The sequence below is a fragment of the Nerophis ophidion genome, linkage group LG09 (genome assembly GCF_033978795.1).
Source record: "Nerophis ophidion isolate RoL-2023_Sa linkage group LG09, RoL_Noph_v1.0, whole genome shotgun sequence".
Classification (NCBI taxonomy): Eukaryota; Metazoa; Chordata; class Actinopteri; order Syngnathiformes; family Syngnathidae; genus Nerophis; species Nerophis ophidion.
The window spans coordinates 48,053,343-48,081,092 of NC_084619.1; the positions used below are offsets into that span (position 1 = coordinate 48,053,343).

General features: G+C 39.1%; 1 protein-coding gene across 2 annotated transcripts; it reads right to left on the bottom strand.

The window, feature by feature from the left end:
• On the bottom strand, positions 1 to 27,661 carry yipf4 (Yip1 domain family, member 4). 2 transcript variants are annotated; one of them, XM_061911096.1, is made up of 7 exons: positions 27,424 to 27,661; positions 23,103 to 23,256; positions 16,731 to 16,902; positions 10,056 to 10,133; positions 9,843 to 9,956; positions 8,712 to 8,792; positions 1 to 363 (listed from the first exon to the last, which is right to left on the bottom strand). In XM_061911096.1, the coding sequence occupies exons 1-7, from the start codon at positions 27,479 to 27,481 to the stop codon at positions 226 to 228; spliced, it is 795 nt and encodes a 264-aa protein (XP_061767080.1). In that variant the 5' UTR covers positions 27,482 to 27,661; the 3' UTR covers positions 1 to 225. The 2 variants fall into 2 exon arrangements, with proteins under 2 accessions (XP_061767080.1, XP_061767081.1); XM_061911097.1 differs by lacking the exon at positions 8,712 to 8,792.
• Between the last annotated feature and the right edge of the window lie 89 nt (positions 27,662 to 27,750).

Here is a 27,750-nt window from a genome sequence, read left to right on the forward strand (position 1 = left end):
TTTTAAAACAGATGCTTTTTATTGAACAAAGACGAGACAAACTTATATACAAGGAAATACTATATGTGTGTGTATAATGTATAAATATGTACATACATATACACACACTGTATATATCCCCACAGTCTACAATCTAAAAGAGAAATATACATCCTTCCTGGTTCCAAAGTAAGAACGGCTTTTCTGCTCGTGGGTTAGTGTCCATGAAAAGTTCCATATCGAAAGTCAGACCCCGGTGTACAACGACAGGAAGTAAATGTACAAAAGGAAAATGGGATATATGAGCAGAGGCTTCTTGGTCTTGAATTCGTCGCCAACAAGCAGTGAAGCGGCGCTGTAAGCAGCCCAGAAGACGCCAAAGAGCTGAAAGACAAGCGGATAGTGGCCGTTATTAGGGACATTCAAACATCAAACAGCTTTAAAAACAAATAAAAATATTAGTATGATCTGATGACGGACATGTGTCATTTTCCCATATAAATAAAGGCACTTATGTCGACTTGCTATGAGCTGTTCCTAATGTTTTGGTCTTGTAACTGCCTAACAGTACAAATTGACCAAAACCTTTGCTTATCATGAGATCTCAACAATTTTTCCATATGACAAGTTTTTTTTTCGGAATACGAGGTCTTTCTGCTAATTGTTGTGCTTTTGGTTGACAGCACAAATGTGTGTATCCAAAGTCACGGTCAACTGCGTTATGTGTGTAAATGTGTGTATCCAAATGTGTGTAAATGTGTGTATCCAAAGTCACGGTCAACTGTGTTATCGCCAACCAAAACATCATCGCTGGCATTAGCTTACAGCTAGAGACGGACATAACTTTGTTTTTTCCAGGCATGGGCAGGAGGAAAGTGCTTAAGGACAGTACCGAAAAGAAGAAATGGATGATTATCATTAAATTAAAGAAATAAATCTTCTATAGAACAGGGGTCACCAACGCGGTGCCCGCGGGCACCAGGTAGCCCGTAAGGACCAGATGAGTCGCCTGCTGGCCTGTTCTAAAAATAGCTCAAATAGCAGCACTCAACAGTGAGCTGCCTCTATTTTTTTTTAAATTGTATTTATTTACTAGCAAGCTGGTCTCGCTTTGCTCGACATTTTTAATTCTAAGAGAGACAAAACTCAAATAGTATTTGGAAATTCAAGAAAATATTTTAAAGACTTGGTCTTCAATTGTTTAAATTAATTCATTTATATTTTTACTTAGCTTCTTAAAACTTTCAGAAAGACAATTTTAGAGAAAAAATACAACCTTAAAAATGATTTTAGGATTTTTAAACACATCTACCTTTTTACCTTTAAAATTCCTTCCTCTTCTTTCCTGACAATTTAAATCAATGTTCAAGTAATTAATTTTTTCGTTGTAAAGAATAATACACATTTTTTTAATTTAATTCTTCATTTTAGCTTCTGTTTTTTCGACGGAGAATATTTGCGAAATATTTCTTCAAACTTATTATGATTAAAATTAAAAAAAATATTTCTGGCAAATCTAGAAAATCTGTAGAATAAAATTTAAATCTTATTTCAAAGTCTTTTGAATTTCTTTTAAAATTTTTGTTCTGGAAAATCTAGAAGAAATAATGATTTGTCTTTGTTAGAAATATAGCTTGGTCCAATTTGTTATATATTCTAACAAAAGGCAGATTGGATTTTTAACCTATTTAAAACATGTCATCAAAATTCTAAAATTAATCTTAATCAGGAAAAATTACTATTGATGTTCCATAAATTATTTTTTTTTAAGATTCGAATTAGCTAGTTTTTGTATTCATTTCAGAGTCGAAATTGAAGATAAACTATGTTTCAAAACTTTATTTTATTTTTTTTCGTGTTTTCTCCTCTTTTAAACCATTCAATTAGGTGTTTTTTTCATCATTTATTCTCAACAAAAAACCTTCCGTAAAAGGAAAAAAAATGTACGACAGAATGACGGACAGAAATACCCATTTTTTTTATATATATATATATATATATATATAGATTTATTTATTAAAGGTAAATTTAGCAAATTGGCTATTTCTGGCAATTTATTTAAGTGTGTATCAAACTGGTAGCCCTTCGCATTAATCAGTACCCCAGAAGTATCTCTTGGTTTCAAAAAGGTTGGTGACCCCTGTTCTAGAACATGACAGAGTGGGGCTAACTAACTTGGTGAAGCATTGGGGCGCAGCAGTCCTCGTTTGCACCAAACGGAAAAGGAGTGAGTCAAAATCGCTAGCCAAGAACATTCAAATAATACGTAAATGGAAAAGATTTATCCATGAAATTATGGAGAAGCTGCTGATGGTGTGTTTCACTGAGAAACAGATGGAAGGAGAAGTCCACTTTCAAGGTAAATGTTGCACATTATTACTTCTACTACTGTACAGAACTTGTTTGTACAACATTTTATTGTACCGTTTTTCACGTTTATTATAATCCATCCATTTACTACCGCTTGTCCCTTTTGGGGTCGCGGGGGGTGCTGGAGCCTATCTCAGCTGCATTCGGGCGGAAGGTGGAGTACACCCTGGACAAGTCGCCACCTCATCACAAGGCCAACACAGATAGACAGACAACATTCACACTCACATTCACACACTAGGGACCATTTAGTGTTGCCAATCAACCTATCCGCAGGTGCATGTCTTTGGAAGTGGGAGGAAGCCGGAGTACCCGCAGGGAACCCACGCATTCACGAGGAGAACATGCAAACTCCACACAGAAAGATCCCGAGCCCGAGATTGAACCCAGGACTACTCAGGACCTTCGTATTGTGAGGCACATGCACTAACCCAGCGGTTCTTAACCTTGTTGGAGGTACCGAACCCCACCAGATTCATGTGCATATTCACCGAACCTTTCTTTAGAGAAAAAATATATATACATTTTCAAATTCAAGACAAAATTGTATATTTTTTCTACTGGTGCACAAAATGATCCATGCATGAACATCACCTTGTTCAAAGAATAAAACCAACACAGTGCATGAACTCACAACAAATTACACACCTGAAAATCAGTGTGACTTCTGCTGTTGCTGTATCTATAATACGCCGATAGGGAGAAGTTTTTATTTACACGATGAGTCAGGTGTATCTTGACCTCCACCGAACCCCTGAGGCCGGCTCACCGAACGCCTAGGGTTTCGATCGAACCCTGGTTAAGAACCACTGCACTAACCCCTGTTCCACTGTGCTGCCCGTTTATTATAATCCATCCATCCATCCATTCCCTACCGCTTGTCCCATTCGGGGTCGCGGGGGGTGCTGGAGCCTATCTCAGCTGCATTCGGGCGGAAGGCGGTTTACACCCTGGACAAGTCGCTACCTCATCACAGGGCCAACACAGATAGACAAACAACATTCACACACTAATATAAAAGTAAATGTATTATCTAAAAGTGTATTCTTCTTTTGAAAAGGCATTACAGATGTTTTTCTCACTATGATAGGGTGAAACCATCCTCGCCCAGGCACACTATACTACTGGTTTTTGGAGGATAAATAGGAGGATAAATATTTGGGGTTTTGGCAGCAGCCACTAAACTAGATCTGACCAATCTAAGTCTATGAGCATGAACTGATGAAGATGTCACGCCAAATTTCTTCCCCCCTACAAAAACCTTCCCCCCCCATTTACTTCCGGGGTCATGATTAATACAGACGTTTTGTTAAAGCTATATTATAAAAATACAGACGTTTTGTTAACGCTATATTATAAAAAAATCAAAAAAACAATTTACAAACACAAACTATGGGATGACGCATTTACTTCCGGGGTCACGTTTCCTCTTATGTCATCCCATAGCTTGTGGGGTCATGATTAAACGTCTGTATTAATCATGACCCCGGAAGTAAATGGGGGGGAGTTGTAGGGAGAATAAATTTTGCGTGACAAAGCTTACTCGAATGAGCGGCAAAACGTCTTCCAGGATTAATAATGTGTTAATTCCACGACTGTATATATCGGTATCGGTTGATATTGGAATCGGTAATTAAGAGTTGGACAATATCGGAATATCGGATATTGGCATGAAAGCCATTATCGGACATCTATACTGCTTTTGTTTTGTTTTGCACGTTTAAAATTATATTTTGTTGAGTGATGTTTAGTACGTTTTTCACAAAATAAAATTGTTATTTTTATTTTAAATGTATTCATTTAGATGCTAAGTTATTTTGAATGTTGTTCCCTATAATTCCGAAAAACATAACGACGGATGGATTTTTTTTTTAATGCATTCTAAATGTTAAATAAACATAAATAAAAGTCTGCTTACAGCAGAGCTGATGGGAGCCCCTCTACTTCGCCCATAAAATCCAATAAATAACTATTCAAAAAGCGCCAACAATACCTCAATTACATTTTGTCATTTGAATATTAACCAAGTATTAGCAATATTGTTATTATGAGCGCTAACACAAACAAACTATTTATCGCGGCGACGTGATCACTTCTGTGTCTCCCTACACTGCAAAAACTGAAATCTAAGTAAGATTAAATATCTCAAATAAGGGTGATATTTGCTTGTTTTCTGTCTGATGAAATAATCATTCTCACTAAGCAGATTTTATGTTACAGTGTTTCACTTTTTTTAGGTGTGTTGGTCCTAAATGATCTCTGTAAGATATTACAGCTTGTTGCTGAGATTTTATGACCTATATTGAGTAAAACATGCTTGAAACTAGAATATCACCTGTTGCAAAGCTGTGTCATCAACACTCACAAGTATAAAACTACTTTTTTAAAGTAATAATTCCTTATTTCAAGCATTAAAAAAATAATTATGACTTTGACATAATTTTGTCTCATAATTAAAACAGATGACAGCCAAATGGACTTTGCTGTTTTATTTTCAATGAAACAATAAAAAATATGCACTCATATAGTACTGCAGTTGGCACAGTACAGTAAACTGACAGTTAATATTAAAAAATTTCACATGTGACATTTCAAACTATTTTGATCAGAAATAGTATATATGTGCACTAATGGACCGAAAGAGCACGCACTTGGTGCGATGATGTGATGTTATCGATGGAAAAATGCATTTTTAGACAATATGATTTGCTTGAACGGCTAGTAGACCCCGAGAGTAACAAGCGGTTGCCTTGTTGCCTTTTCATTAAGAACAATAAATTACTTTTTAGTATAAGTTTGCTGGTTTCAAGAAATGTAATGCCAAGTGCATATCATTATGTCAAAAATAATGGCACAAGCATTTACTTAATTTAAGAATATTTTTCAACATATTGAGCAAAAAGGTCTCTTATTTTTTTCTACCAAGAAAAGTCCACTTGTTATTAGTGAGAATTTACATACTTTAAGATATTTTTGGGTTCATAGAAGTTAGCTAATTTTACTTGTTTTGGAAAGTCTTGACATGCCAAATTTTCTTATTCTATTGGCAGATAATTTTGCTTAGTTCAAATAAAATACCTCTATATATATTTTTTTTTCTTGTTTTTGAGCACTGACTTTTTGCAGTGTTTGTTTGCATCATCGAGTGTTCTGCAGTTTTTTCGCTTCTTTACTCCCTTTAAGTATATTTTAAATGATAAATCATGCATTTCACCTGGACATGAGACTTTTGAGTAGGTATTCCGAAAAGTTGGTACACTTAGACAGCCGTTTAGATAAACTGGCGAGGACACGAAAAGACGCTTGTTCTCCCCCTGCCCCACCGTGTTTCTTCGTGAGGATTATGAGTCATTCTTCACCTAAATGGGAATATATGAACATCCCAGCACTCAGCATCCTTATGACAGCAGCCATTGTACAGTAAGTGATGTTTTGCCATGTTTGTTAGCTTTCATAAAGTCTGCAGCGAGTAATAATAATTAGTGACGCGTTTTCCCATGTATGGCTTAAAGCAGGGGTGTCAAACTAATTTTAGATGGGGGGCCACATGGAGAAAAATCTACTCCCAAGTGGGCCGGAGCGGTAAAATCACGACACGATAACTTAAAAATAAAGACAACTTCTGATTGTTTTCTTTGTTTGAAAATAAAACAAGCACATTCTGAAAATGTACAAATCATAATTTTGTCGGGGTTATTTACACTTACATGTTGCGGTTAATTCTACGCTATATTTTTTTTGTCGTTATTTATACTTTCTGAATAATTTCTATGATAACATTGTATTTATGTTGCAATTGCCGTTTTGGCGTCATTTGCTCTGTTATCTGTTTAGATCAGGGGTGTCAAACTCATTTTAGATGGGGGGCCACATGGAGAAAAATCTACTCTCAAGTGGACCGGACTGGTAAAATCACGGCACGATAACTTAAAAAAAAAGAAAATTTCAGATTGTTTTTTTTGTTTAAAAATAGAATAAGCACATTCTGAAAATGTACAAATCATAATGTTGTTGGTTTATTTTTACACTTACATGTTTGTGTTATATTTTTATTTGTTGTTATTTATACTTTCTGAATAAATTATGTGATAATGTTCATCAGTCAACTCATTGGTGTTAATTTTCAATCTATCAAAATAAAAAATAAAAATATCAAAATCTAATTACAGCAGGCCCTGCGAAGAGGTGGCGACTCGTCCAGGGTGTACCCTCCCTTCCGCCCGATTGTTGCTGAGATAGGCACCAGCGCCCCCCCCACTACCCCAAATAAGCGGTAGAAAATGGATGAATGGATAATTACAGCAACTTATTTTTGTACTTTGCTCAATTTCCACGACTAGTGCACTAACATAATGTGGTTTATTTTAATTTTTTTACATATGTAGCATCATCTACAGCAGGGGTGTCAAACTCCAATACAGAGTGGGCCAAAATTTTAAACGGAACAAAGCCACGGGCCAAGGTTGAACAAATTAACCTTTTAATAGGGACCCAAACACGTTTTGCAATAAATATTGAACAAGCAAGGCTTATATAACTTTAGTGACATGCAAAATCCAGTTTCAAATAATAATAATAATTAAAAAAATATCAATGGGATATCAAATAAAATTTTAATAAAAATGTTATGCCTTTTTCTCTATTTGCAATCTTTTGAGGTAAATATCAATTTTTTTCCACACGCTAATAATAAATTGGAAAATAAAATAACAATAATGAATGAACCAAACATTCAAGCCTTGAAGTAGAAAGAGAAAATGCATGAATAAAATGTTAATTATTGGTCAGTTTGCTGGAAGTGTCCCGGAAGAGTTAGTGCTGCAAGGGGTTCTGGGTATTTATTCTGTTGTGTTACGGAGCGGATGTTCACCCAAAACGTGTTTGTCATTCTTGTTTGGTGTGGGTTCACAGTGTGGCTCATATTTGTAACAGTGCTAAAGTTGTTTATACGGCCACCCTCAGTGTGACCTGTATGGCTGTTGACCAAGTATGCCTTGCATTCACTTGTGCGTGTGTGTGTGTGTGTGTGTAAAATCCACAAATATTATGTGACACGCTGTTAGTATGGAGGAAAAGCGGACGTGACGACAGGTTGTAGAGAACGCTAAAGGCAGTGCCTTAAATGCAAGGCCCCAATATAGTTGTCCAGGTGGAAACCGGTAGAAATTCGGGAGAATGGTTGCCCGGGAGATTTTCGGGAGGGGCACTGAACTTCGGGAGTCTACCGGGAATATTAGCAGAGTTGGCAAGTATGAGTATTAGCGGTGAATGCGGTGTTACAGCGGCACTGACGCTGTATAACACCGGCGGGTCAGCTCTAATGCTAAATTGATATTGCCTCAAGGGCCAAATTAAATTACACGGCGGGCCAGAGTTCGACACCCATGATCTACAAAGATACAAAAAAAAATGCTACTGCGACATCCAGGAGACACTTTTAGAACAGCAGTTTCTTTCATTAAAAAATGTCGACCAATTGTTATACTCATCCCGCAGGCCGGATAAAACTGTTTGTGGGCCTAATCCGGCCCGCGGGCCGTACGTTTGACACCCCTGCCTTAAATGATCAAAATATGTAAATATTAATGTTATTATGAATCCAAACTTTACTACATAACATATATACTTACGTCATGATTAGAAAACCTCAAGAGGTGTTTGATCGCATTTTTTTAATATTTAGAATGCAGAAAAAAAGACTACTCTCCATCGTCATGTCCCTCATAATGATTGTGAACGATAAGCAAAATTCCCCAAAAAGTGCAGGTCCCCTTTAAGAAATGACTACTAATCTCAACTTGTTATGTGGATAAAATACACCTGTTACACATTCAAACCCCCAGGGAAAGAACAACAAGCTAACCTCAAGAACAAGACTTTAGACCAGGGGTAGAGAACCTATGGCTCGCGAGCTATATGTGGCACTTTTGATGACTGCATCTGGCTCTCCGATAAATCTGAGCTGACATTGCTTAACACGATAAGTAATGAATAATTACAATAACGTTCAAAATATAAAACATTCTCATGCATTTTTAATCCATCCATCCGTTTTCTACTGCACCTGTTCAAGAAGTTGCGTTAATGGTGAGAAGTTATTTATTTATCATTGATGAGTGTGGGGCTTGCCCTCCTGGGGGTTCTTTAGACCACCAAGCACCGACATGAGAGCCTGTTTCAGGGTTACAATATTGTTGTATTTTTCAATAAGTCTCTCAGTTGCTTTCCAGCAATTGTCTTTTTCTCTAACGTTCTCGCTCGCGCTCTGTCTCCAGCCCCAACCCCGTCTCTCCTCCTGGCTACTACTTATAACAGAGCAACAAGTGATTAGATAACAAGGCCCAGGTGGGCCATCTACGCACCTGTCGCTGATTTCGAGGCCGGTCGTGGCACAACCCACTTTGCTGCAGGCCCACAAGCCACACCCCCTCCACAGTTAGCTTCTGAATAACAATGTTAATACAAAGAATAAGAAGTCTATTGTACTCTAGAAATGTTGGTCCTACTTAAAAATGCACGTGTTTAGTTGTGTTTAGTGTTGAAAAAAATATTATATGGCTCTTACGGAAATACATTTTTAAATATTTGGATTCTTGGATCTCTCAGCCAAAAAGGTTCCCGAACCCTGCTTTAGACCAATACTGGAATGAATTATAAGAACACCAACAATACATTTGGTAAGAAAGAGAGCAGTATTGGTGCAATAACTGATAAATGTAAAAAATACAAGATAACAGTCAACACCTGTGCTTTGGGGATTCGTGCAAGATTTCAACTGGTGGGTAAGAATGATTGTGAGAAAAGTGAGAGAGCTTCCCAGGGAATCAAATACTTATCTTACCCACTGTTTACCCAATATTGGACTCATATTTCACATTTGAAGACCATATGATGCCAAAATCTGTGCAATACATGTCTAGACTGATGATGATGATCCTGGATGATGCCAGTCACCCTCTGCATAGCGTTATCAGTAGCCAGAGGAGCCTGTTCAGTGTTAGACTGCTTCATCCCAAGTGCAGGACTAATAGACTCAAAAATTCCTTTGTCCCACACGCCATTAGACTGTACAACTCCTCTCTGGGGCGGGGGGCGGGGGGTACTAGGATGACAGGGGATGCAAAACAATAACAGTGCAATACGTTTTCATAACATGGTCACTACTGCCTACTTTCTCTTGTTATATTCTTATTTTACTGTTATATTTGTATTCCCATTGTTGCTTTTTATTTTTTGTTCTTATTGTAATATTTCTCTATTTTGTTTCCATTTAAACCCCCATTATTTACTTTTTACTTTTTTTAAATTGATCTCAACTCTGTACACTGCTGCTGGAATTTTTATTTTCCTGAAGGAACTCTCCTGAAGGAATCAAAGTACTATCCATCTATCTATCTATCTATCTAGACTGTCAGTTATGCTTTGTTTTATTTTGATTTAACAAATGACCATTCAGACAACAACAAAACAGAATTGGAATGCAATTTGCTCACTTTGGTTAAGGTAGAAATCAACTGGAATCTTCCAATGACAACAAGCAGAGGGGCTACAACAATGAGAGGAAGAAGGGAATATCCGATCACTCCAAGGACCTGACCGTAGGAAACCTGCTCAAAAACAAAGAGTCAAAGCAATAATGCAAAGATACTTTTGTCAGTCTTCTGTCGTGTGGGGATAGAATCTGTGGCCAAAACGGATCTGCTTACCTCACCGCCAAGTACACGTGCCAAGAGGAAGATTGTTAGCGATCCAAATATCCAGATGGTGATGATCCAGGAAACAACCTGACAATTGGAGGCAGAATTCATTTTTAGGCGGAATGCCTTGCACACAGCTCAGCATACAGAAAGTATTAACGGCGCTTTACTTTTTCCAAATGTTCTGTTACAACCTTATTCCAAAATTGAGTACATTTTTTTTTCCTCAAAATTGTACACACAATACACCATAATGATAATGTGAATTTGTTTATTTATTAAAAATGAAAACTAAGAAATCACATGTACATTAGCATTGACGGCCTCTGCCATGAAGCTTATAAGTGAGCTCGGCAACCTGTTTCAAATGATCATCCTTGAGATGTGCCTAGAGCTTAACTGGAGTCCACCTTTTGTAGATTCAGTTGGTTGGAGATGATTTTGTAACGCACACACCGGTCTGTATATAAATGTCGCACCCTTGACAGTACATGGCAGAGCACAAACCAAGAATGAAGGCAAAGAAATTGTCTGTTGACCTCCGAGACAGGATTGTCTCGAGACACAAATCTAGGGAAGGGTACGAAAATATTTCGGATGCCCTGAAAGTACCAATGATCACAGTGAAACAAACCGCGTTCGTTCTATAACAAGATAGAACAAACTGAAACACAATTTTTTTAACAGGGTGTGGTTTGATGCCACGAAAACGCGGCGCAATGGAGTGATGTCAGATGGCGATGGAAGACCTTTCAGCGGACTCTGTGGATTATTATTTTACTTCATTTTTTAATGTTTTTCAGTGGACTATTGTTGGCCTGTGGATAATTACATCGCTAAGATGACAGTTGATGAAGTTGATGAAGCCTGGTTGCGGCGGTCATGAGTAAACCACATTCACTTCAAGATGAGACTATCGCTCTGTGGAGGGGCGTGGCCTACGGGCCTGCAGCGAAGTAGTGTGTGCCAGGACCAGCCTCAAAGTCAGCGACAGGTGCGTAGATGGCCCACCTGGGCCTTGTTATCTAATCACCTGTCACTCTGTATAAGCAGCAGACCAGGAGGAGAGAGGTTGTTGGAGCAGGAGCAAGAGACCAACAGACTTCTGCTGAAAAGGAACCGGAGAACATTGTTGGGAAAATAAAACTGTATTTTAAACCCTGAAACGCGCTTGCCTGGAGATGCTTGGTGGTCAAGAGGACCCAATGGAAGAGAGCTTCTACACTCTCTTACTAGCATGCGTCCCTTTGAGGGACATTTGAGGAGGAAATACTGTTGGGTGACACACATTTGTGTGGTGTTGCTTCCTTATTTGTGATTAGTCCAAGCTGAGTCAGTACGTCATAATACCATATCATTTGTCCAGAATCTTAACGGTCCTTGTAAACCGACCCAATTAGGAACCGGTACCAAAAAATTAATGTACTCTGTATACATCCCTATGCACAGTACTTGCTGCATGTTGTTAACATTATAGTTATTATAAAATGTTTAAACACATCATATTTTGATTAAGGCATGGAGTGGAAAAACAATGTAATCTGCTGGTAATGTGATCTCCCGGTTCAAAAATCCCATGGTGCCCCTTACGTAATATATGCAGTTAATCCGGAAAGTATTCACAGCACTTCACTTATTCCACATTTTGTGATGTTACAGCCTTATTCTAAAAATGGAATACATTAATTTTTGTCCACAAACAATACCCCATAATGACTTTGATTGATTGATTGATTATTTTATTAGTAGATTGCACAGCTCAGTACATATTCCGTACAATTGACCACTAAATGGTAACACCCGAATAAGTTTTTCAACTTGTTTAAATCGGGGTCCACGTTAATCAATTCATGGTATGCCAATGTGTAAAGGCAAATGATGACAACTAAAAAAACTAAAAATAAAAAAAATCACATTTATATAAGTATTCACAGCCTTTGCTCAATACTTTGTTGATGCACCTTTAGCAGCAATTACACTCTCAAATCTTTTTGAATATGATGTCACAAGCTTGAAACACCTTTCTTTGGGCAGTTTTGGCAATTCCTTTTTGCAGCACCTCTCAAACTCCATCAGATTAGATAAAAAAACGTTGTATTTTTTTTATCCAAGATGTCTCTGTATATTGCTGCATTCATCTTTCTCTCTATCCTGACCCGTCTTCCAGTTACTGCCGCTGACAAACATCCCACCAGCAGGATGCTGCCACCACCATGCTTCACTGTAGGGACGGTATTGGCCTGGTGATGAGCGGTGCCTGGTTTGCTCATGATGCCGGACATTCATACCAAAGACTTCAATCTTTGTCTCATTAGACCAGAAAATGTTGTTTCTCATGGTCTGAGAGTCTTTCAGGAGCATTTTGGCAAACTTGTTACTAAGAAATGGCCTCCGTGGCCACTATATAATACAGGCCTGATTGGTGACTTGCTACAGAGATGGTTGTCCTCCTGGAAGGTTCTCCTCACTCCAAAAATGAATGCTGTAGCTCAGACAGAGTGACTATCAGGTTGTTGGTCACCTACGGGTGTAGACTAAGATAAATGCAGCAAAAAAACAACGCTTCTTATCCAACCTGATGGACTTTGAGAGGTACTGCAGAGAGGAATGGGCAAAACTGCCCAAAAGATAGGTTGGCCAAGCTAGTGCCATCATATTAAAAAAAAATTGAGTCTGTAATTGCTACCAAAGGTTCATCAAAAATGTATTGAGCAAAGCCGGGAATAGTTGGGTACATGTGATTTTTAATAATTTTAATACATTTGCTTTTTGTCCCCCCCCAAAAAAACCTTTACATATTGTCCTTATGGAGTATTGTCTGTAGAATTTTACTGACAAAAATGAATTAAATCAATTTTGGAATAAGGATGTAACATAACAAAATGTGGAAAATGTTAATTACATTGAATACTTTTTGGATGCACTGTACACACACATTATGTTGACTTTTTGTCAGCTAAAGATAAGAGTATTAAGGTTTCTTGTTCACTTTGTGCTAGCAACAAAATGTAACTAATAAAGCAACTTGTAATCCAACTTAAATACTTTTAAAAACACAGTAATCAGTAAAAGAGTAATCAGTAATCCATATACCGTATTTCCTTGAATTGCCCCCGGGCATGTAATATGCGCCTGCCTTGAATTACTGCCGGGTCAAACTCGCTGCCCAAAATGTATTAGTGCATGCTTACTTTTACTGCCGGGTCAAATTCGTGACGTCACGAGTGACTCTTCCCCTGTCGTCTTTTTCAAAATGGCGAAGGATTTTTTTTTTGCTTTTACTACGTGTAAACCAGGGGTCTTGTTCCACAGCCATACAGATCACACTGATGGTTGTGGTATAAAACAACTTCAACACTCTTACTAATATGCGCCACACTCTGTGAACCCACACCAAACAAGAATGACAAACATTTTGGGAGAACATCGGCTCTGTAAGACATTATAAATGCAACATAACACTTACCCTGAAGGCCATGCATCCATGACTCTTTGCTATATTATACACCCCGCTAGCACCAAACCCCCCCCTCTCCTTGCGTCGGTTGAGGTGGGCGGGGTTGGGGGCGCGTGTATAATATAGCCAAGAGTCATGGATGCATGGCATTCTGGGTAATTCTTATGTTGCGTTTATGATGTGTTACAGAGCCGAAGTTCTCCAGAAATGTGTTTGGTGTGGGTTCACAGAGTGTGGCGCATATTAGTAAGAGTGTTAAAGTTGTTTATATAACAACCATCAGTGTAAAAGGTATGGCTGTTGACCAAGTATGCATTGCAATCTCGTATGAGAAGCATTGATATGCATGCGTCCGGCCGGCACGCAGATAGCATGGTGTAAAGGTGGGCGCGATGACATGTTGTAGAGCAGCGGCCCCCAACCACCGGGCCGCAGAAACATTTTTTATTAATTTTTTTTCTATCGCACTCAATTTTTTTACTTCATGTCATTGGTAGGCGCAGGGGTGAGAAGAGCTTTTAAAATTTTTAGCGCCCGCTTACTTTTACCGCATGCCGTGAATAAGCGCAGGAGTGAGAAGAGGTTTTAAATTAATTAGGCCCCTTTCGGCTATTCAGGGAAATACGGTATACAGATTACTTTTTTAAATTAAAAGCGGCAACACTGGTCCCATTACTCCGCACTTCATTAGAGAGACGCCTCCGTTCCAGAAATCTTTTCCAGAGTTTGCAGACAGCGAGCTGGGAGGCCAATAGGGAAGCACATTTGGAATCATTTCAGCAAACGTTAAAAAAGCTTTATTATGCAAAACCAACTTTTCTTACCTGTTGGTACCTGTTTTAATGTACTTTTAATACCTGTAAATCCTGACAATGTGAAATATATGACGGAGATATTTAAAAAACATTCTCGCCTTCTTCCAAACCTGTTTCAAACAAGCTTTTGGAATTTGATAATTTACTAAAATATTTTGCCCTCGTTACATCAGCGCATATCTCCTCAAAGGGTAGAGTTTAGTCGAAGAGATTTGGACGAGATTGCAGTTTTTATTCAGTTGTAGTCCAAAGTTGTAGTCAGTAAGTGCATTATTTTTCTCTATCTTTTCGTCGTGGAGTAGACTGTCTCGTACATGCACATGTATGAGGGATGTAACAATATTTTTTCTGTCGTACCAGAATATGATGAAGCCAATGTAGCACTTGGCTTCACTGTAACCACATTGAGAGATGAGGAAAAGACTGGTGTGTTGTCTCCTTTAAAGGCCTACTGAAATGAGATTTTCTTATTTAAACGGGGATAGCAGGTCCATTCTATGTGTCATACTTGATCATTTCGAGATATTGCCATATTTTTGCTGAAAGGATTTAGTAGAGAACATCGACGATAAAGTTCGCAACTTTTGGTCGCTAACAAAAAAGCCTTGCCTGTACCGGAAGTCGCAGACGATGAAGTCACCCGTGTGAGGGCTCCTCACATTGTTTATAATGGGATCCTCCAAAAAAAAAAGCTATTCTGACCGAGAAAACGACAATTTCCCCATTAATTTGAGCAAGCGTGAAAGATTCGTGGCTGAGGATATTGATAGCGAAGGACTAGAAAAAAATTTTAAAATAAATAAAGTTAAAAAAAAAAAAAAAGGTGATTGCCTCAGATGTTTTTAGACACATTTACTAGGATAATTCTGGAAGATCCCTTATCTGCTTATTGTTTTAATAGTGTTTTAGTGAGATTTTAAAGATTGTCAAGCAATACCTCGAGGTCGGATGACACGCAGTGTCTCAGAGAGAAGCCGAGGAGCCAAGCTCACAGCTGCCTTTTTTGACATAACAGCTGCTGCAGGACGACGAATAATCCATTGATGTCTCCGGTAAGATATATATCACAATTTCCCCATCCAAAAACATGCTGGTTGACGTAGAGAAAACATGTTCGCTTGACCGCTCCGCTTCACAACAAACAAAGAAACACCGGCTGTGTCTCGGTGCTAAAGACAGCTGCAATCCACCGCTTTCCACCAACAGCATTGTTCTTTATAGTCTCCATTATTAAATGAACAAATTGCAAAAGATTCAGCAACACAGATGTCCAAAATACTGTGTAATTACGCCATGAACAGAGACGACTTTTAGCCGTGTTTGGTGCAGCGCTAATATTTCCTTACAGTCCATGACGTCACGCGTACGCGTCATCATTCCGCGACGTTTTCAACAAGAAACTCACGGGAAATTTAGAATTGCAATTTAGTAAACTAAAAAGGCCGTATTGGCATGTGTTGCAATGTTAATATTTCATCATTGATATATAAACTATCAGACTGCGTGGTCGGAAGTAGTAGGTTTCAGTACGCCTTTAATGTTAATAAACTTACAATGTTATGCAGAGGTATAGTTATAACAAACTTATAAACAAATTATACTATTAATAATCATGGTTGGGGGGAGCACAATATTTTCTTCTTTGTAATGGGGGTGTAACGGAAAATATTTGAGAAGCACTGCTTTGGACCATGATGTTTTTTTAAATAACTAAAATAGACACACTGTTAGAAACCCACTGTTTTGCATGTTTTGTGTTTCTTATGCTTCACTGATAAAGTTTAAACCTCAGTATTTCATCTTTTTTAATGGCTTTGGAGACATGTTGAAAGGTGTTGTCAATGTATATGTCTGAACTACATTTTGTTCTTAATGCAATGCAAATAGAGTGTTATCAATAAAGAAAAACTATTATGATGGGGCGACATGGCGTAGTGGGTAGAGCGGCCGTGCCAGAAACCTGAGGGTTGCAGGTTCGCTTCCCACCTATGGACATCAAAGTCACTGCCGTTGTGTCCTTGGGCAGGACACTTCACCCTTTGCCCCCGGTGCCGCTCACACTGGTGAATGAATGATGAATGAATGATTGGTGGTGGTCGGAGGGGCCGTAGGCGCAAACTGGCAGCCACGCTTCCGTCAGTCTACCCCAGGGCAGCTGTGGCTACTGATGTAGCTTACCACCACCAGGTGTGAATGAATGATGGGTTCCCACTTCTCTGTGAGCGCTTTGAGTATTTAACAATAGAAAAGCGCGATATAAATCTAATCCATTATTATTATTATTATTATTATTATAATAATTTTTCAAATAATTGATCTGGTTCTTGCATAATCCTGCTATACAACTGACAAACGAGAAGCAGCCATCAGTTCTACAGACTAGTCTGCGTCAACACTGAATGATCTGCTCACCCTGAACTGTCCGTAGATGGAGATCATGGAGAAGAGCAGCACCACAGCGAGCGGGCCCCAGAAGTCCGGGTTATCTCGGACCACCTGCCGGTTGTAACCCAATGAAGGCATTGGCATCAGCACACAGCGGATCTTGTAATAGATGTCCTTTAGGTCAATGTCCAGCTCCTCTCTGATTACACATAACATCACATTTTAAAGATAAAAGATCGACATTGCTGGATAAAAGTAATAATATGAAAGGTAGAAATGTCCACCGGTAAAAGTCTTTTGAACACACACAAGTACTAGTTTACACAATGCGTTTAAAGCTGTGTTACTAGTGAGCCCACTAGTGCCATTACTATGATATTATTAATACCCTACAGCAGTGGTCCGAAAACGCATTTTGTCCGATTAATTATTATTATTATTTTTTTATACATCTAAACACTTCCCTGTGGTCTATGGTGTTTTTTTGGTCAATATTTTGCATTGATTATGTTTTACAGACCATCTATGAGCTACTTTTCTGACCGTCAGGATGCGCAGTGGGGGTTGGGGTCATATTTGCGTGGCTCCTCTTCGACTGCGTCTTCTCCCCGTCAGCAATGTTGTCGTTTTTAGCGCTTCCATGGCGAGTCTACTGACAGATATGAGTTACAACTATACGCTAATTTTTTATATTAGAAATGGCAAGAGCGGAGTATGCATGTGCGTATATGAGCCAGTCTGCCCCACTACAAGAAGATAGCGAAAAAGAAGGAGCTTATTGACTACATTGCGACTATAATGGCGGACTCGCGCAAAGCAGTTTGGGTGAATTTCTACCATAAATGTATTGAGATATCTGTTGACATCAAAATTTGGAAAAACGTCACAAATTGGACAAATTCAGAACGGCTCGTTTGGCGGAAGGAAACATTGTTTTATAAATATCTCCGCCATTCCTCCATGGTTTGATTTCAAATATTCGGTACTTCTCAGAGTCAGAATCAGCTTTATTGGTCAAGTATGTTTAACCCACAATTAATTTAATTTTGTACACCCTCTTTGTTGAGTGCAACAAACCAAGCAAAACGCAGCAATGGCAGAACCCATATACACAAAAACAGGCACCAATAGGTAAGAAATTAGACTGTTGGTCCAGAGATCGGTAGGTTGTGAGTTCAAACCCCGGCCGAGTCATACCAAAGACTATAAAAATGGGATCCGTTACCTCCCTGCTTGGCACTCTGCCTCAAGGGTTGGGATTGGGGGTTTAATCACAAAAAATGACTCCCGGGCGCGTTCACCGCTGCTGCCCACTGCTCCACTCACCTCCCAGGAGGTGATCAAGGGTGATGGGTCAAATGCAGAGATTAATTTCGCCACCCCAAGTGCATGTGTGAAAATCATTGGTACTTTAACTTAAAAGTTGGTTTTGCATAATACTCTAAGTCCCCTTTAACTTGTGTCTGTCACAGCAGACATACCAATTAGCTTGTTAATAGTAGGGGTGTAACGGTACGTGTATTTGTATTGAACCGATTCGGTACGGGGGTTTCGGTTCGGTGCGGAAGTGTACCGAACGAGTTTCCACATGGACATATTAAGTAGCGTAAACTAAATTCAAAATGCCGGACATTTGAGGCATTTAAGAAACTCCGCCCGGACAGCCCCACAAAAGAGGATCCTCTTTCGTGGGGCTGTCTGGGCGGAGTTTCTTAAATGCCTCAAATGTCCGGCATTTTGAGTTATGGTTGCGTGTATTAACAATGTACGTTCACCTTGCATGAGAAAAAATCCCTTTTTACTTTTTTAAAATTATTTTAAAAATAAAAATTGCTGTCATGGTCGATAATTCTCCCCAAATATGCTTTGATATCTCACAGGGCATTTATTTGAGTTCTGGTGCTCAGCTGCTTTCACTGAAGAGCGGACGTGCCCACACCCACCTTTCTGGTCTCCTACAGTACGTCTACTCTTCTTATTTGTCTACTTCTAATTTTTGCCAGGAAATCCAGTTTTGTCCTTCTTTCCTAGCATCTTATCAGTCCCGTTTTGTCTCTTTTAGCTACAGCAGCGATGGAGTCACTCGATAAAGCCTCCTCCGCAACACTCAACGTGTGGGCTCATTAAAGGAGCGCTGTGAGTTTCATGTTCTATCATTCACTCAAATAACGCAACAGAGATGGATGGACATAAAAATGTCAGAAGAGACATCTGCCAAAAATCTAAGCTTTGTGTAAATATCTTGACAAAAAGTAAACATATTATATAAGTAAAGAAAAGTAGGCAGCAGTTCACACATGTTTATATTTTCTATAACATCCAGGAAGAAAATAGGTCAGCCAGCTAAAAAATGTCTCATCTATAAGCTATGTGAAAGAGCCCAGAATTGTTTTTATTTAAATGCGGCAATATTACAGGGTTCCTCATGAGGAAACTTTAAACTGTACTAAATCCATAAACTGCTATAAAATGTTGTACAATTTAGTAGATGGAATGTAATTGTAATGTAGAGAAATCGCATATTTTTACCAATTTTCCTAGCAGATTTCCCATATTTTGAAATGCAAATGTTGATGTACCTGCAGAATTAGTTGGACACAATAAAGGTGTTTGTGAAATCCCCTGATATTTTTTGTGCTAAATTAACCAGAAAATGCGTGCCTTATAAAACTTTAAGTCAATACTGGTCAGATGTTTCCAAAAAACTAAACCTAAAGGAGAACTGCACTTTTTGGGAATTTTGCCTATTGTTCACAATCATTATGGGACAAGAACACAAACTTTTTTTTTTTTTTTTTTTTAGAGTTTTAAAGATGGTAAAAAATGCTTGAAATATGCAGCTAATGGGAGTAACCGTTGAAAACCCTCCATCAATGTTTTATATGCACGCAGCAAGTGTTCATATAATGTAGTAACAGACACGTTCGTAACAATATCTAATATGTATAATATTTACCGTACCTTGGTCATTTTGATCATTGCCAGAACTAGTTCTTTGGCGCGTTTACTTCCGTTTCCATAGCAGCGCACGTTTGATTTCTGGCAACAACCCCATCCGGATAGATAAACGCAAGTGTGTTTTCAAATTATGGCAGACTAGGTAAACAACAAATGAGGATTCACAAACTTATGTTTCTGAATCTGAATTCATGGAAGATGAACTACTGAATCTAGAAGTCAGTATGAAGGAAGAGTGACACTTTGGCGCAGTCAAAAGCTTACAGAGTGAGGTGAAAATAAATAAAAACTGCAAAATGTTGAATTTGAAGCCAAGCTACTTTGACATAACTGAAAAAAACTTCCCTGTCCATCCAGTGAGTCACACTTTATATTGATCATCATACATGCACCACTTCATGTGTGTTATGAGAACTACAGTACATACGCTGTCAAGCTCGCTGTGTACAAACAAAACATGAAATGTGGGCTAATACTTTACAGATACTGTAAAATGATTGTTCATGTTTTTCAGTCAGTAAAGATTGGTATCTTATTGCAGCGTGTTGTGAATTACAAACTTAAATGCCTCTGTCCGTGGTTATCTTTTACGGCTAATACAGTAACACGCCAACGTGTTACTACGCTAGAAAAAGAGTTCCTCAGTGTTCGCTCTTTCAATAACAATGTCGCTACAGTTTGGTTATTATACAGGTTACGGAACGTAAATGAAGTATTGTTGACAATTTTTCTATGCATTTTAATGTGATTTAGAGGTGGAATTGATTGCTCCCATTAGCTGCATTGCTAGCCACCAAGAAAGAACCGTTTTTTTATATGTTAGAAAGCGGAAAAAAAACAACTTTTTGTCTTCTTGTCTCTTATAAGGTCAACTATAGGCAAAATTCCAAAGAATGTGCAGTTTCCCTTTAAAGCCTTCTCCAGCTGTTTATTGACATATAATATTCATGTTTAAATAACTTTTAATGCAAATGAATACTGACTCCAAATATTATTTCAGCCTCTTTGACTACTAGGAATCGGTGTTGGTATCAGCCCTAAAAAAAAAACTATTGGTCAAACTCTACTAATCTCGCTTTTATTTTGGACAACCTGTGCTGACTCATGCACCTTTTCAAAAGGTCAATATAATGAGAAAAAGTCAAAACTATCAAAATAGCAATATTATTATTAGGAGTGCCTTGATACAACGGTTTTACTTCCGATAAGATACCAATATTGGAGCCTTGAGTATTGGCCGATATCGATATTGATGCGATAGGATATCAGTAGGAATCATGCACAGTTTTGTTAATTTGTAGTGTGGAATGTTAGAAAAGGTTTGATCAAGTGGAATTAGACAAACAGGAACAATGGTTGCTTTGAAAAACACTAACCTAATTATTATTAACCTTTGGAATGGACTTATGCTCTTTTAAGTTGAAGTGGAGCGGTAACTGTTTTTGGCAACAACATTCCAAGAACAGCAACCACCACAGTGCTTCATTTAGTTAAAGGAGAACATTATCACATTTTCAAAAGGGTTAAAAACAATAAAAATCAGTTCCCAGTGGCTTGTTGTATTTTTTGAATTTTTTTTCAAAATTTTACCGGTCCCCGAATATCCCTAAAAAAGCTTTAAAGTACTTTATTTTCGCTATTTGCGATGCGACTATCCATTTCCCTGTGACGTCATACAGTGCTGCCAATGTAAACAAACAACGGCGAATAGCACAGCAAGATATGGCGACATTAGCTCGGATTCAGACTCGGATTTCAGCGGCTTAAGCGATTCAACAGATTATACATGTATTGAAACGGATGGTTGGAGTTTGAAAGTATTGAAGAAGAAACTGAAGATATTGAGCGAATAGCTATTGACGCTATTCATAGCCATAGCATGGCCGAATAGCTGCGTTAGCATCGCCGGTAAAATGTGCGGACCAAACGATCAGGACTTTCGCATCTCGTGACACTGGAGCAACTTAAATCCTTCGATTGGTAAGTGTTTTTTTCGCATTAAATGTGGCTGGAAGGAAACGTAATATAGTTGCAAATGCATCTGCAGGTTATCCATACATCTCTGTGCCATGTCTGCTTTAGCACCGCCGGTAAATAGCATGTTAGCATCGATTAGCGTAGCATGTTAGCATCGATTAGCTGGCAGTCAACATCAACAAAACTCACCTTTGTGATTTCGTTGACTTTATAGTTGCAAATGCATCTGCAGGTCATCCGTACATCTCTGTGTCATGTCTGCCTAAGCACCGCTGGTAAATAGCATGTTAGCGTCGATTAGCGTAGCATGTTAGCATCTATTAGCTGGCAGTCACGCCGCAACCATATTTGTCTGATTAGCACATAAGTCAACAACAAAACTCACCTTTGTGATTTCGTTGAATTTATCGTTGCAAATGCATCTGTAGGTTATCCATACATCTCTGTGCCATGTCTGTCATCGCCGGTAAAATGTGGAGACACTCTGGCACATTCAATGGGGGTCTGGCGGGGGACACTTCCGCATCTTTGGGCCAGCGGTGCAACTTGAATCCCTTTCTGTTAGTGTTGTTACACCCTCCGACAACACACCGACGAGGCATGATGTCTCCAGAGTTCCAAAATATAGTCGAAAAAAACGGAAGATAACAGAGCTGAGACCCGGTGTTTGTAATGTGTTGAAAATGAAAATGGCGGCTGTATTACCTCAGAGACGTCACGTTCTGACGTCATCGCAAAAAGAGCCATAAATAGAAAGGTGTTTAATTCGCCAAAATTCACCCATTTAGAGTTCGGAAATCGGTTAAAAAATATATGGTCTTTTTTCTGCACCATCAAGGTATATATTGACGCTTACATAGGTCTGCTGATAATGTTCCCCTTTAAGCTAAAGACTCAGTAAATGTTGCAAACACGTATGTTACTGTATACTTTTTAATACGCTTTTTCTCTGGAGACTTTTTTTAAGTGTAAGTAATAGGCAACTATAAATATTTGATACTTGCTTATATTGACAAATGTGCAGTTTTAGACTGCAATATTGTTCAATGAAGGACACCTATTACGTATAGTTTGTGTGCTATTGTGTGCTTAGCTGCTGTGTAACTGCAAGCTCCTAGAAGCCTATAGCCTACTATGTTCAGCTTTTGTAAACAACTTGACTAAAATACAAAAAAAGATCAATCTTTTGTGCGTATTGGAGGACATTTAGATGTTAACTGGCTGTACAGCGTTGCACAGGTAAACACGCTGTTTGTTTAAGAGCACTTATATCGGACGTTTCATATGCAAGTTCATGAAAACCAGTTTTTTGTTAAAAACTATAGACTCACACACCTGACTATCACGTGCAACAATTTCCACCTATTGCAATCCTATAAAAGTAAATAGTTGTCAGTAAACACAGCCTGTTCCTAAACATAATACAACAAAAGCAGCATACCACTCAGACAAATATTGACTTACAAAAGTGGTTTGCTCTCCTCGCTGTCCTCCTCCTCTACCTCCAGCAGCCAACCATAGCCTCGCTGCCTAAGAAAAGCAGTGGCATATTGATCTTTACCACTGTCACTGCCCATAGTTACTTGAATGTCAGGGGCAGCGATTGTGCCACTCAGTTCTGTTGAGGAGAAAACAATGGACAGAAAAAAAAGCGTCACTATAGTTTATCTCTCCCTTCACACCTACGTTTCCCCTATGTTTTTTCAATTAAAACGCTTTAATAGAATTATGTATATCATTATATCATAGTCACTTATTTCACAGAAGAGAACATACTACAACAATTAAAAAAAACAAATAAGACATGTTGGATCTGAGGCGTGTCCAGCCCTTTGAGACACTTGTGATTTAGAAGCTATATAAGTAAACTTTGGATTGAAATACAAGCAGAAAAATAGAAATAAAATAAATAAATCAAAACTTGTATAAAAAAACACTACACAATTTTAAATTATATATATATACACAAAATATGTATATATATATATATATATACACACACAAAAAAAAAAAAAAAATATATATATATATATATATTTGTTTTAAACGTTTAACATTTATATTTATTTGCAGATTCAATTAATCATAGTAATATACACTATATTGCCAAAAGTATTTGGCCACCCATCCAAATGATGAGAATCAGTTGTCCTAATCACTTGGCCCGGTGTATAAAATCCAGCACTTAGGCATGGAGACTGTTTCTACAAACATTTGTGAAAGAATGGGCTGCTCTCAGGAGCTCAGCGATTTCCAACGTGGAACTGTCATAGGATGCCACCTGTGCAACAAATCCAGTCGTGAAATTTCCTCGCGCTTAAATATTCCAAAGTCAACTCTCTGCTTTATTATAAGACAATGGAAGAGTTTGGGAACAACAGCAACTCAGCAACCAAGTGGTAAGCAAAGTAAACTGACAGAGAGGGGTCGGGGGATGCTGAAGCGCATAGTGCAAATACTTTCTGCCCAGTCAGTTGTGACCTTCAATTTCGCCCACGTACAGTACGAAGAGAGCTTCATGAAATGGGTTTCCATGGCCGATCACCAAGTTTAATGCAAAGCGTTGGATGCAGCGGGGTAAAGGAGCGGAGACACGTTCTCTGGGGTGATGAATCCCGCATTTCCATTTGGCAATCTGATGGACAAGTCTGGGTTAGGAAGTTGCCAGGAGAACAGTACATTTCGGACTGCATTGTGCCGAGTGTGAAATTTGGTGGAGGAGGAATTATGGTGCGGGGTTGTTTTTCAGGAGTCGGGCTTAGCCCCTTAGTTCCAGTGAAACTAACTTTGAACGCTCCAGGATACCAAAATATTTTGGACAAGTCCATCCTCCCAACCTCGTGGGAACAGTTTGGAGCGGGCCCCTTCCTCTTTCAACATGACTGTGCACCAGTGCACAAAGCGAGGTCCATAAAGACATGGATGACAGAGTCTGGTGTGAATGAATACGACTGGTCTGCACAGAGTCCTGACCTGAACCCGATAGAAGACCCTTGGGATGAATTAGAACGGAGACTGAGAGCCAGGCCTTCTTAACAAACATCTGTGTGTGTGTGTATGCGCTTTTGGAAGAATGGTCGAACATTCCTATAAACACACTCCGCAACCTTGTGGACAGCCTTCCCAGAAGAGTTGGAGCTGTAATAGCCGCAAAAGGTGAACCGACATAATATTGAACCCTATGGGTTAGGAATGGGATGGCAATTTAAGTTCATATGTGAGTCAACCAAAGAACGAGATTCCTCTACAGAATCTCCTCTCTGGTCAGCAAAAGCACCTTGAAGATTCTAGCGGGAACACTCATTCAACGCTTTTTCGATTACGCTTGCACCTCCTGGTACCCCAGCACCTCCAAAACCCTCAAATCTAGACTCCAAACATCCCAGAACAAGTTAGTCCGGTAACTTTTAGACCTCCACCCTAGATCATACCTCACTCCAACCCACTTCTCCAAAGTGAGCTAGCTCAGGGTGGAGGACAGAGTAAAACAACTTGCACTGAGCCTAGTCTATAAAATCCGCTACACCTCCCTGATACCGAAGTACATGTCAAACTACTTCCTTAATGACCACCATAACCACAACCCCGGGGGGAGTTCCACCAACCACATTAAACCCAGATTCCGATCTAACAAAGGTCTTAACTCATTCTCTTTCTATGCCACATCAATGTGGAATGCACTCCCAACAGGTGTAAAAGTAAGTGCATCTCTATATTCCTTCAAAACCGCTCTAAAACAACACCTCCAGGCAACTTCAACCCTTTACTAATACCCTCTTCCATTCACATCCCATCTGCCCGGATTATAAATAACCTAATGTAAATAATCAAATGTACTTCTATTGTATATACTTGTTCTTATGCTATCTGAACTCACCATGTTCTCTGCTGGCTGTACATATCCTACTAAGTAAGACTTACACTGTTTCAATGTCCATTTCTCTGTTGATGCAATTGTTGATGGCTGTAGTACTGATATCAACCAAAGCTCCTCATCCCACCCCCCGGATAGTAAATAATGTAAGTAATTATAATTATATACTATGTACTAACCTGTGTGATGACTGTATTATGCTTATAGTATATATTTGTACCATGAATTGATTAACGTGGACCCCGACTTAAACAAGTTGAAAAACTTATTGGGGTGTTAACATTTAGTGGTAAATTGTACGGAATATGTACTGTACTGTGCAATCCACTAATAAAAGTTTCAATCAATCAATCAAAGTCAAGGCAAGTGGCCAAATACTTTTGGCAATATAGTGTAGTTGTGGGAGACTAAACTTTCAATGTAATGCAGAGAACAAATTTCACCACACCTAGTGTGTGTGTGACAATCATTGGTACTTTATCTTTACTTCACTTTATTCATACGAGCTGGACACTGTAAATGAGTCTTCCAACTAAATAGCCCCCCTCTTCTGTGAGGGTTGCACTCACTTTTGTGAAGGACTGTATACATAAATGTATGCATACAAAATGTACGCAGCTACACGTCGACAGAAAACTTAGTTAAAGGCCTACTGAAATCCACTACTACCGACCACGCAGTCTGATAGTTTATATATCAATGATGAAATATTAACATTGCCAATACGGCCGGGTTAGTTTACTAAATTGCAATTTTAAGTTTCGCGCGAAGTATCCTGTTGAAAATGTCACGGTATGAGGACGCGTGCGCGTGGCGTCTCGGATTGTAGCGGACATTTTGATCCAGCACCGGTCCCAGCTATAAATCGTCTGCTTTAATCGCGTATTTACACAGTATTCTGGACATCTGTGTTGCTGAATCTTTTGCAATTTGTTCAATTAATAATGGAGACGTCAAAGAAGAAAGATGTAGGCGGGAAGCGGTGTATTGCGGGCGCCTTTAGCAACACAAACACAGCCGGTGTTTCCTTGTTTACATTCCCGAAGATGACGGTGAAGCTTTACTATGGAACGGAACGGTCAAGCGAACATGGTTCCCTACCACATGTCAACCGGCAGGTTACCGTAGTTATGAGCGGAGAGCTTATATCGTGCCTCGCCTCCTTGCAGCTGCGGACTCTCTTGCCTCCTCCCAACGGGCGCCCCCGACCGTCGGATGCTTACACCTTGGAGGAGGGGCAAAAAAATAAATCTCGTCGAGTAACGTGGCTTCCATCGAAGACACTGGTGGTCACCACACCCGTGGCCACACCCCGCCGACTTTCAGGAACGAGCATATAATCTCACTAAAACACTAGTAACACAATAAGCAGATAAGGGATTTTCCAGAATTATCCTAGTTAATGTGTCTAATAACATCGCTCCCACTGCCCTCGTCTTTTTTTTCTTCCTAGTCCTTTACTCTCACTTTCCTTATCCACGATCTTTCATCCTCGCTCAAATTAATGGGGAAATCGTCGCTTTCTCGGTCCGAATCACTATCGCTGCTGGTGGCCATGATTGTAAACAATGTTCAGATGAGAGGAGCTCCACAACACGTGACGTCACGCGCACTAATTAGCGACCAAAAGTTGCGAACTTTATCATCGATTTTCTCTACTAAATCATTTCAGCAAAAATATGGCAATATCGCGAAATTATCAAGTATGACACATAGAATGGACCTGCTATCACCGTTTAAATAAGAAAATCTCATTTCAGTAGGCCTTTAACACTGTCAATTCTACTACAGATAACAGTTCTTCTACAAACCATTTTCTACATTTGTGGGACAATACCATAAAAAAGCAAAGTACGGACAAATTATGCGATTTCATATTTGGCCTGCTATGCTCGCCTAGCATTAGCTTACCTTGCGCCTCTGTCGAGGAGACGAACGTAAAGTCTCCGTTGTTCGGAGAAAACTGCATTGTTTCAGATTGAACGCATCGATCCTACAAAACAGCATTCGAAGAACACAGTTGCCGATGATCCCAGGTGATCGGTGTCACTGACCAGTGATCACAGATATTTGGGGAGTTCTGACAATCGCATCTTGTTTTCGATGTTGATTCAGTGACGACAGGACGCCGGAAGCCGGAAGTGTGCGGGCAGTTGGGGAATGTGACACACAAAGTGACACGTCTTAAGATCCTATTATGATGATTTACCCTTCGAAAGTTGAATATCCCAAAACGCC

Coding starts and splice junctions, on each gene's coding strand:
- yipf4 (XM_061911096.1), bottom strand. CDS start 27,481: ATGCAGTTTTCTCCGAACAACGGAGACTTTACGTTCGTCTCCTCGACA. Junction 8,793..9,842: donor TGATTTCTACCTTAACCAAA/GTGAGCAAATTG, acceptor ATTGTTATTCAG/AAGCTAACTGTGGAGGGGGT. Junction 364..8,711: donor GGCCTCGAAATCAGCGACAG/GTGCGTAGATGG, acceptor CTTGTCTTTCAG/CTCTTTGGCGTCTTCTGGGC.